At 38.1% G+C, this 12,579-nt stretch overlaps 1 protein-coding gene across 1 annotated transcript; it reads right to left on the minus strand.

Moving 5' to 3' along the window:
- Positions 1–8,496: 8,496 nt before the first annotated feature.
- Positions 8,497–9,057, minus strand: LOC141719984 (septin and tuftelin-interacting protein 1 homolog 1-like). The gene has a single exon (XM_074522346.1). It carries the CDS (start codon positions 9,055–9,057, stop codon positions 8,497–8,499), a length of 561 nt encoding a protein of 186 aa, XP_074378447.1.
- Positions 9,058–12,579: the final 3,522 nt, after the last annotated feature.

The raw sequence follows: 12,579 nt of genomic DNA on the forward strand, positions 1-12,579 counted from the left end.
TTGATTCTCTTTCAGATTATTTATGGAATAGAGTAGCTTGCAAGTATTACACCGATTCCATAATTAATGATATTTAATTATGGAAAAGAGTAGCGCACAAGTCTATCTACACCTATATAAACACCTCTAAGGCGTTAGGGTTAGACACACCAAAAACATATTCGCCTCTAAACACAATTCTCTCTCTCTCGGTGATAGTTTCGTGCCCGTTCAAGCTCGCTGAAGGTGCTCGTTATCCGTAACGCCGCCGCTACCTCGTTTTATCTTGGGAGGCTATCGACTCGCACATACGGTGAGAGGTGAAATAGCTTTAAGGAGACAGTTTCAACTGGACTCGAAGATCTTTCTTCTAGTTTATATCTTTTCTTCCTCCGTTTGATCTCGTTTACTCACGCACACACTTGTTTGATTATTTGTATTAATCGCAGATTGTTTTCACAATCTTAAAGCTATTTTTTTATATACATCTGTGACTGATACATCTGTATCTGCTTGTTTTGTTGAGTAACAGATCGATGGATAACCAAACTGTGGACGATTCGATGAACATGACGGCTGATCCCAACGCACAGATCACTGGATCTGATGGGGTTCACCAGCAGCCGATTAACCCTAACGCACGGATCGTACGATCTGATGGGGGTCAAACGCCTGTTGGACATGTGCCTTCGGGACATGTGCCTGTGGGACACACTGTCATTGGACAGTTTAGTGTTCCTCTTGGACAGATATCGACAGGATTCACTCCTCCGATCATACCTGCGTTGCCTACTGGTGTGCATACACCTATAGTACAGACGCACGTACCATCTGTTCCACCCGTGGTGCCTGCTGCACCTGTTATGCCAACTGTGCCTGCTGCACATGCTGAAAAACCTGAGAAGTTCAACGGAACGAACTTCAAACGTTGGCAACAAAAGATGCACTTTTATCTGACCACGTTGCATATGGATCGCTTCCTTAAGGAAGAACCACCGTTGTTCACTGCTGAGAGTAACATGCAGACTGTGTATGCTGCTGATGCTTGGAAGCACTCCGACTACATCTGTCGGAACTATGTGTTAAATTGTTTGTCTGACTCGTTGTATAACGTATACAGCGCGAAGCCAACAACTAAGGTCTTATGAGAGTCACTTGACCATAAGTATAAAACCGAGGACGCTGGGGCAAAGAAGTGGATTGTTGGCCGCTTTCTTGATTATAAGATGGCAGACTCTAAGACTGTGGTCAGTCAGGTGCAGGAACTGCAGGTGATCATTCATGACATTCATGCTGAGGGAATGGTCATAAGTGAGTCTTTCCAAGTTGCTGCTGTTATTGAAAAGCTTCCACCTGGATGGAAAGATTTCAAGAACTACCTTAAGCACAAGCGAAAGGAGATGTCTATGGAGGATCTTATTGTTAGACTTCGTATTGAAGAAGACAACAGAGGGTCCGAGAAGAAAGTTAACGTTGCCACTGAGAAGGCAAACATGGTGGAGCATGCTCAAAGCTCCAAGCCCAAGAAGGCTAATTCTGGTAAAGGGGCAAAGCTGGCACCCAAGGGAGGGATTTCGAAGTCGAAATTTCAAGGGAAGTGCTACAACTGTGATAAAGTTGGTCATAGGTCTTCTGACTGCAAAAAGCCCAAGAAGCCCAACAAGAAGAAAAAAGCAAACATGGTAGAGAATATCTCCAAGGAGATGGGTGACATAGACCTCTGTGCTACGGTCTCTGAAGTGAACCTGGTCGGTTCTAATCCACGTGAATGGTGGATTGATACTGGTGCTACTAGGCATGTTTGCTCAGACAAGGCGGTTTTCTCTAGCCTCAAAGCTTCCGATGCTGGTGAGAAGCTCTATATGGGGAATTCAGCAACTTCTATCATTGAGGGTGAAGGCACGGTGATCCTGAAGATGACCTCTGGGAAGAATCTGACTTTGAAGAATGTACTTTATGTGCCTGATATTCGCAAGAACCTTGTGTCTGGTTCTCTGTTGAATAAGCATGGCTTTCGCATTGTAATAGAGTCAGATAAAGTTATTTTGTCTAAGAGTGGTATGTTTGTAGGCAAGGGTTATTTAACTGATGGGCTTTTTAAGCTCAATGTAATGTCCGTTAAAGACGATAATGAAATGAAGAATTCTTCTGCTTACTTGCTTGAGTCTCCTAATTTATGGCATGCTAGATTAGGACATGTAAATTATGACACTTTATGACGTTTAAGTGCAAAAGAATACATACCTAAACTTACTATCAATTCAAAACATAAGTGTGAGACTTGTATTGAGGCAAAATTAACGAGATCATCATTTAAACGTGTGGAAAGGAACACCAAAGTGCTAGACCTAATACATAGCGACATATGTGATTTAAAATTCAATCCAACAAGAGGAGGAAACAAGTATTTTATTACATTCATTGATGATTGTACAAAATACTGCTATGTATATTTGTTGAAAAGCAAAGACGAAGCTATAGATAAATTTAAAATCTATAAGGAAGAAGTTAAGACACAACAAACTGAGAAAATCAAAACGATACGAAGTGATCGTGGAGGTGAATATGTTGAACCGTTTGGGGAATTCTGTTCACAACATGGTATAATCCATGAGGTCACTGCACCATACTCCCCTCAGTCAAATGGTGTGGCTGAAAGGAAAAATCGCACTCTGAAAGAGATGATGAATGCAATGTTGTTAAGCTCTGGGCTCCCACAATCGATGTGGGGAGAAGCCATCTTAAGCGCAAATCATATTTTAAATATTACGATGCGCAAGAATAAGGATGTAAGTCCTTATGAAATGTGGAAGAAAAAGAAACCAAGTTACCAACACCTGAAAGTGTGGGGGTGCCTTGCAAAGGTACTGATCCCTACACCGAAGAAGGTGAAGATAGGTCCTAAGACTGTGGATTGTGTCTTCATCGGATATCCTCCACACAGCACTGCATATCGGTTTCTTGTTCATGAATCCAAGATTCCTGATATTCAAAAGAATACCATTATGGAATCAAGGAATGCCTCATTTTTTGAGACGATGTTTCCCTGTAATCCAGGAAACCAACAACCTACGACGTCTAAACGATCTCATGAGTCTGTAGATGACGATAATGAGAGTGACGAAAGTGAAGACGAAAATGTGGGGGTAGTGAGAAAGAGCAAAAGACAACGAACGGAGAAATCCTATGGGTCTGATTTTATGACCTATTTGCTCGAAGAAGGTGACCCAAAAACTTATAAGGAGGCGGTTACCTCACCTGATGGGCCTATGTGGAAAGAGGCCATCAAGAATGAAGTTGATTCAATTATGCAAAATCATACTTGGGAATTAGTGGACTTGCCAACTGGTTGCAAACCATTAGGTAGCAAGTGGGTTTTCAAGAAGAAGTTGAAAACTGATGGCACTATTGATAAGTATAAGGCCAGACTTGTAATTAAAGGATACAAGCATAATCTAACTGTACATCAAATGGATGTGAAAACAGCTTTCCTAAATGGAGACATAGATGAAGAAATCTATATGGAACAACCTGAAGGGTTTGTTGTCCCAGGACAAGAAAGGAAAGTGTGTAGATTGGTGAAATCATTGTATGGTTTGAAACAAGCGCCTATGAAATGGCATGAAAAATTTGATGAGGTCGTGCTGGCCAATGGTTTCAAAATCAATGAATGTGATAGTTGTGCCTATTACAAGGATAACGAGAACAGCTATGTCAAGGAGAATGACAATGGCTATGTCATGATGACACTATATGTAGATGATCTACTTATTGCCGGAAGCAATGATAAAGTTATCAAATGTACAAAGGACATGTTGAAATAAAGGTTCGACATGAAAGATATGGGACTAGCAAATGTAATTCTGGGAAATTTCTAGAACATCAGAGGGTCTCGCATTAAGTCAACCACATTATGTTGACAAGATCCTTGAGAAGTTTCTTAAGGATGACTTTGAGAAAGCTAGGACACCTGTGAATATGACTTTGCACCTATCCAAGAACAAAGGTGTAGCTGTTTCCCAATTGGAATACTCGAGGATAATTGGTAGTCTGATGTACCTCATGAGTTGTACAAGACCAGACATTGCATACTCAATTAGCAAGTTGAGTAGGTTTACGAGTAATCCGGGAGCTGATCACTGGAAAGCGATTATAAGGGTACTAAGGTACTTGAGGGGAACTCGAGACTATGGACTGCACTATGGCAGATACCCAGCAGTATTAGAAGGATATACTGACGTAAATTGGATATCTAGCAAGAAAGCACTTAAGTCTACGAGTGGCTATGTGTTTACATTAGCTGGAGCGGCAATATCATGGAAATCCTCAAAATAAACGGTGATAACTCATTCCACGATGGAAGCTGAGTTTGTGGCACTAGATAAATGCACCGAAGAGGCTGAATATCTACGTCAGTTTCTGGAGGATATTCCAAGATGGCCAAAGCCTGTAACTGCAATATGGATTCACTGTGATAGTCAATCCGCTATTGGCAGAGCACAGAGCACGATGTATAATGGAAAGTCTCGTCATATACGACGACGACACAGTTCCATTAGACAATTGATCTCAACCGGAATTATCACTATTGACTATATACCGTCAAAGGATAATATCGCGGATCCACTAACCAAAGGGTTATCAAGAGAAGTGGTTGAGAAATCATCGAGAGGGATGGGCCTTAAGCCTATTGCTTAACGGCATCATGGTGGACACCCAACCATTGCTGACTGGAGATCCCAAGAACTTGGTTCAATGGGACAACTAAATCATGATGACCAAATCACTGTGGGGGTAACCCCTGGCCTGTTCCTATGATGAGGAAACAGTGAGACCCGTAAGGTACGAGGTTAAGCTTTGAGCTTTTAGTGATCTTTGATGAATACATGGAGCTCAGGAGTGAACACATGGAATTCAGTTGAGTAAACGCGGGTTACTCTATAAGATAAAGATCACCTATGTGGGAGAGAAGTGGGGCCGCTTCAAAGGAGAATTGCGAGGCACAATTCTTTAGAAACTTCTGCAGAACCAGGACGATGTTCCATGGCCAAAATGGACATACTCATGAGAGCTGAACGAGTCAAAAACGATATAGTGATAAGTATATCATCGTTTACATTAACGGTCGAACAGTTCAAGGACAAGCACGTCTACTGTCTACTAGTAAAGTCGGTATGCTTACTCGAGCGAAGGTTCAAGGAGCATTCTCTACCTATCGTATGCTATATCTGATCGAAGAAACTATCACCAAGTCAAACTCTGTGTCTGTCTGTCTGGTGTGTGCTACTAAGATCACCAATCTCACCCATATGGGGGATTGTTGGAAAATATGGGTATAAGTCCCATATTGGTAAGTCATATTTTTGAGCATTATGACTAAAAGATGTGTGAGATATGATGATATTCTCTTAATAATGGAAATTATTATTTTCCATTAGAATTTGGCTCAAATATTATGGCATAAATTAATTTGATTTTGTTTCAGATTAATTGATATGGTGTATGTCTTGATATATTTAATCTGATTCTGTTTCAGATTATTTATGGAATAGAGTAGCTTGCAAGTATTACACCGATTCCATAATTAATGATATTTAATTATGGAAAAGAGTAGCGCACAAGTCTATCTACACCTATATAAACACCTCTAAGGCGTTAGGGTTAGACACACCAAAAACATATTCGCCTCTAAACACAAATCTCTCTCTCTCGGTGATAGTTTCGTGCTCATTCAAGCTCGCTGAAGGTGCTCGTTATCCGTAACGCCGCCGCTACCTCGTTTTATCTTGGGAGGCTATCGACTCGCACATACGGTGAGAGGCGAAATAGCTTTAAGGAGACAGTTTCAACTGGACTCGAGGATCTCTCTTCTAGTTTATATCTTTTCTTCCTCCGTTTGATCTCGTTTACTCACGCACACACTTGTTTGATTATTTGTATTAATCGCAGATTGTTTTCACACTTTGTGCACTACTGTGATTCATCTTGTTAGGTGAAAGTTCATGTTCAAGTATGCATAGTTTCAAAAATGGTTTAATATCTTCTTTTCAACACTGTTGAGTTTGTGAGATCTGTTTTTCTGTGATGGCTCCTTATGATGTGTTCTTGTTTTTCTTCCAGGTTTTGACTTTAAATTGTAAGATGTTACTGGATTGCCTGAGGGATATCATGCTTCAGTGTAAATTTAAAAATTATTTGGAGGAAGCTTGTCAGATAATTTCAGATCTAGCTGCTTGCAGCAAAACATCGATTAAGGTTGGTTTCATAATTTTAAGAATTTACTGGATTAAGTTGCAAGTTTTCCTTACTGCATTAAACTTATGATCACATGTACATTTTACTGTATGTGATTAGTTGCAGAACTAATCTTCTGACTCTAATTAACAGGATATGTACGAAGAAGGCGGCCTTATAGTGGCTCTCTGCAGCCTGCTGGAAAAGGATGACTCTAATGTAAAGATGGAGGCTGCGTGGGCAATTTGTAATTGCATCTATGGTACGATTTCAGAAAACAGGATCCACAGATGGTCTCCAGCATATGCTACCCGAAATATCGCCTACATGACATGCTAGACATTGCTTTTTCTGATATAATCCGAGCAAACTTTTCTGATCTATGATATAGTTATGTTCGATGTATGATGAAGATCACTAGGATATGATGAGGCCTTCTTCCTGAACCATCTTACCTTGCCATGGAATTGAAAATAAATAATTTGTGTTTTAGTGTTTAAGGATTGTGTGCTTTTGTCTTGACCAGGAAACCTCTTGCGTTTGTGAGTCATGACGTGTTAATTAAGGATTGTGTATAATACTCTTAATATTTTTGTAGTTATCATTCCCTTTCTTAACTTCATAAATAATTATGCAGAATGCTTTAATGTAAATGTCACAAATTTTGTAATTGTTTAGAAAAACAATAATTTTGTCCATCATATACGGAAGGTACTAAGATTTTCATAGCTTTATGATGTAAGATAGCCGATGGGTTTAAGTTCTTTGGAATCTGCTGCAGCCAGCAACAGCAGTGTTAACCTACACGCTCTTTGTGAAGAAACCTGACAAAGTAATAGAAGTCGGAAATCATATACTGTAGTGCGGTTCCATTGTCCAAATCATGTGAAGGTTTGTTGTTAAATACTGTTCTTTATCGTATGCATGCTGAGTAGGTCTGTTCTTAGTGAACATTTCCCTGCAATGTGATTTGTGATGGTGTGATATAAACGAAGGCAGTGTGTGCTTGTTGCTGAAGATAAGATGGTAATTTGTGAAATTCACTTTTCCGGAAAAGAAAAATCAGTGATCTAATACATACACAGAATGGAATGAACAAGAGATCTATAGGTAATTTGTGAGTAGGTTCAAATGCATGATGCCTCCTTCCAGAATGAAATTTTTCCAAACATATTCAAATGGCTGGATCCTTGCTGTAATTTTCAAATTCATCAGTTGTAACTTTTTTCCGACATAAAACATTTAATTTCTGTCACTTAATTTGTAGACCATCCAGTTATTACTGCAATCTTAACTTCTTTGACATCTGCTGGGTTTTTGCCAGAAACTGAGGACACTAAACATCTGAAGCAATGCCCCTTAATATTTCATGTCGATATTTGGCAATTTAAAATGTCATTGCGATAAAAATGCTTAAGTCTTATGTTTTAAAGCCTCGTAATTGATTCTAATCTATGTTCCTGTTGTTTAATAAGATCAAACAAAGAAATGAGTAAACAATTCTTTCGCACTTACAATCTCTTGTACGTGTATTTTAAGTTAGTTAGAAGCATAGCTTCGGTTTATGGACCTGTATGCTATGATTAGGAGTTCTTGAGGAAATCTTAATTTAGATGAAGGATATGGTACGGGAAGATAAAGATGACGGTGCCTTCACACTTCTCTGAATATTTATCACCAGAATCAACAGAACGATGTATGGAAGTGTTGATTTTGTATTAGATGTTATGGGGATTGGGGGTCTGAGTTGGATGAGATTGTTTCAGACATTGTAATCAAAGAGTATGACTAGCCTCCCCAAATAACAGATATAGAACTGTAATAACATTACATAGGTAATGTTGCAAAGCAAGTTACAAACAATTATTAAAACTGTAAATTCACTCTGTTTTTCTTTTAAATCAGCAATCAACATGAAGGTAAAGGTTTTATAGTCTAGTTTACTTCTTTGTTTCAATTTTTTTAACCAAGTTTATGCCATAACAAAATTAAAATTAATAGGCTTCAAACATGAAATAGCCAATAGTCAGTAAAATACTTAACATAAATTAAGGTTGAAACTAATGCACCAAAAATATTGAGCTTGTAAAGCTACTGTAAGCCAAATATAAACACTAAGGTGTCTTTGACATAAGTTGCAACTACTTAGCAATACTACAAGAAGCAAACTAAAATCTGAGGAAACATACTAGTAGAGAAAAGCTAACCTGATTGCTGTTGGCATCATTCTTATCCTGTTTTAAACTTTTATTATGATAATCAGAAACACTCCAATAAAACATTTCAGGGCCGCTTTCGACCTGAACGATTATCCCAGTCTAGGAGTTGGCTAAATGATGATAATAAGCGCCACTTGCCCTCAATTCGAGCAGCTACCCTTTCTTTGTGAGAGTCTATTATTAAGCTTATGTTACCAAAACCATATATTTGAAGACCATCTTGTGTTCTGCCTGGTTTAGGCTTAAAAATCAAACCATTCTGCAGTGCTTGAAGTTCAATAATCTGTTTCAAACTCATCTCATTTCCGCCATCTCTATCCTCTATCTCTGTTTTCCTGCAGAACCTGTCGAGAGGGTCTTCATGTGCCAATTTTCCGGTTCTTTTAGCCTCATACTGCATTTGCTTATGCACACTAGCAGGTTGGACCAACTTCCCGCCCTCTGAAAATTTGTCCATCATGTTTAGACCTACTTTAAGACGGTTCTGAATATGATCATGCTCCAGAAGTTCTGGTGGGATAAGATTCTTCCAAAGTAAAAACCAGTTTATAAGTTCTTCAACATCCGGCCCTTCACACAACCAGTGAAACAGAACTGCTTGCCACTGGTCGAAGAATACATCCATTAATTGTAGCATGTGATTTATGGGAATAGCAGTAGCCCAAGTAAGAACACATTTCAATTGATTCTTGTTGGCTGGATTTAGTTGGAATTCTTGCAGGACAGTCAACAATTTAGGTTTAATATATCGAAGCATTATCCTCTTCCAGCTGTTGGATCAAATGCAGATTTCCAAGGTCTCAATATATGATAAGCACATGTATCATTCGGCTTCCAGGCATGAAGAGCACTTCCAAACCCGGCACAAATTGTCTGGCAAATGATATCTGATTTCTGATGCAACCACAGTAACCAGAGATGTACCCAAAGATGAATGGGGATTGTTTCCTTGCGTGGCTCCCATGAATCAACAGCGGCTACTAATTTTAGCATGACTATATTGTCTAATAGAGTATCACAAACAGAAATTGGCAGTAGATCTTCCCAGGACTCCAAAAGGCGGATCATTGGCTCAGGCTCCCTTGCATGTTGTCCTAATAGCGGGAAAAACAACTTTCATAAATAGTTGTGTATAAGGTGAAACTCCATCAGAAAGATCTTCTTGCAGTAGCTTGTTCCATAAGGACACAACTTCCAACCCGTACGTGGGATTCTGAAGAGGGTTCCATCCTTGAAAGTATCTTATAAGCAAAGATATAGCAAATGAACAGACAATACCTGGCAAGCTATGGAGTTTGAAATGTCCAGCAAATCGCGTTTGCAAGTCTCCAAACGTGTTTGCAAGAGAGGTCAATGTCAATATTCCTGACAAACTCTCAGCATCTAGACTGTCCAAGACACTGACTATCTCTTTCAAATCATCAAGCTGCTTCTGTTGGTAAGCAATCTCTTCCTTTAGCTTCTTCTGCTCCAGAGTCTCGTCGCTATTCAAGTTCTCCAAATCCTTCCAGATACGAACCTCTGGATTTCTCATATCAATCACTTCTTCAACTATTTTTCTTTTCAAGGCCACATCTTCCTTCTTCACCTTAAACTCTTCCATACTACCCAAGTTCCTCTTCATCTTCTCGATTCGAGCTTTGTTCAGCCACATCTTCCTTTCTGTCAGTTTCTCAATCTTCCTCTTCTTCATCACACTACAAGAAATTTAAGTTTTTGCAACAGAAATTTCCGTTGGCAAAGCAAGTAAAATCGTTGGGAAGACAGTTTGTCAACGGAATGCCCATAGAAAATAAAATTTAGAATATGTTTTGTTGGGAAGCTGTTAACGACGAATTTTTTTCCGTTATTAAATATACCAACGGAACTTTAACAAACTTATATCAGAATTATTTTTTTGAAATTCACCACACCACTACCACATCACTACCAACTTTCTAAGAGAATATTTTGTTGGCTATTCTAATAACAGTTTGGTAAGGGAATTCCGTTATTACCACTATCAACACCCTTGCAACCATATTTCGGTTGTTAATTTAATAACAAAGTAACAACGGATTTTTGTTATTAATTTTAGAAAGAAAGTGCAGATGAAATTTTTAGTAACAAAGTGTCGACAGAATTTTGTTTACTTAGTAACAGATTGCTAATGAAACGTTAATGCAATAACACTTTCCCGACGGAATCACTGGTTGGTAACTTTCAAGTGAATATAAAATTGCAAAAATATTAAATTCTGGTATAGCCCGTAGCCTGTAGAATTTTCATATCAAGAGTAAATTTTAAAAAAAATAAAAAGTCATTTCTTAAAATTAGCAATTCATTAGATAAAGCAACAGTTGCTCTCTGCAAACTCCGGTCAACATAAATCCAGTCCTATAAGGTTCAGTACTAAATACTATCCCTAACGTCCCAATTTATCTGTCTTATTTGACTTTTTACGGTCAAACTGACCCAATTTTGACTGAAAATTTCATATAGCATATAATTGAAAATTTGTATAAAAATTATATCACTAGAAAATACATTTAATATACTTTAATATGCAATTTTCAGGTTTTTAAAATAATGAAATAATGAGTTTTTATTTACGGTCAAGGTTGGGTCAATTTGACCATAAAAAGTCAAACAAGACAGATAATTTGGGACGGAGGGAATAGTATCCAAAATAGCAACCCAACATACCAAGTCTTAAAATAATAATACTAACTTGCTCCCGGCTACAAGTCTTACTCGAAGAATCATAGACATAACATATTAAATTGATTACTAATTATCATCATTCTCACTGTCTATGTCAGAGTTAGGGGATGGACGATATCGGGAAGATGTAGTCTCCATGATCATGACAACTTGATTTTGCATTGCTTTCACGTGATCCTTCATTTCCTTTAATTCTTGTTGCACTTTATGATTTTCATCACTGCCAAATGTTGAAGTGCACGGAACAATCTCAGGAGGGGAAAAAAGGCTTTGTGATGAACCTAGTCCATACACTCTTTTTTTCTTGTCAAACCCTCCAGCTGCTTCAAGAAATAAAGCATTTTCATCCACAGGTTGCCTAGTCTTCTCTTGTTGCTCACGAAACTTTTCAAACAATTCCTATATATACAAAATAATAACATCAACCACCATACTGGTAAAATTCAATGCGCATATTTGACAAGCTTTTTTTTGGAAGGCAACAATAATTTACTGGATCACATAACCATATCCAAATGCACTCGTCAACAAGGACATCAACCAACAAACTAACCTTTTAACAACACACTAAAAGCATAAAATAATTTTTACTCCCCCACAAGATGGTGTTTTATTAATGGTGAATACAACAACCTACAATATATCATGTTTCTGAAAATCAAGTACAAAAACAGTACTTGGGATAACTTGCAGTATTTTCCTATAATACCACCACTATGCAACATCCGAAATTAAACACAACATTAATGATTGATTCCCTTGGTCATTATACCGTCCACAATTAGAAGACTCTCCTAATGTGTGGCTACCTATAATTTTATTATTTTTTCGGGATCCATGTGTTTAATTAGGGGCATGTAGCAATCTTGTGTTAATCTTTTGTGAAATTAAAATAGTTCCATTTCTCCCCCTCCCCTTCCCTCGCCGTTGCAGAATTTGACAGTCTTCTAGTTGTGTCATAAATACATGTTAATTAACACAACAGAACAGGACCCAAAAACATACACAAACGTTAATCCATAGCATTTCAAGTTAAAATGACTTCTAAATACCTGAATTTTGCACAAACACGGCCCATCAACTCATTATCGCTCAAACTCAAATTTTACAACTACCCTAACCCCGAAAGATCAGGTATAGGACCCGTAAATGAATTTGAATACAACCAAACTTCAGTTAACTCAGTCATACTACCCAAAACCTTAATATTCCCATTCAATTTCGACAAACTTTGCTGACCATTTAACCACAATGTGTGTATCGAAGAACCCAAAAAACTACCAGACAATTAACCTTATAAGTAATTAAACGCAAGGTCTAAAAATGTCAAGCCAACACACGTATCCCCACCGAAAAAATCAGGAATCTTTCCAGTAATATTACACTTAGTAGCTGAAAATTTCTGTAAAGTACTAACACTTTTAATACTATCAGGTAATTGCCA

Source organism: Apium graveolens, chromosome 4, assembly GCF_009905375.1.
Source record: "Apium graveolens cultivar Ventura chromosome 4, ASM990537v1, whole genome shotgun sequence".
Taxonomy (NCBI): Eukaryota; Viridiplantae; Streptophyta; class Magnoliopsida; order Apiales; family Apiaceae; genus Apium; species Apium graveolens.

Bases quoted from the DNA above. Each gene is read 5' to 3' on its own strand.
- LOC141719984 (XM_074522346.1), bottom strand. From the start codon at position 9,057: ATGGATGTATTCTTCGACCAGTGGCAAGCAGTTCTGTTTCACTGGTTG.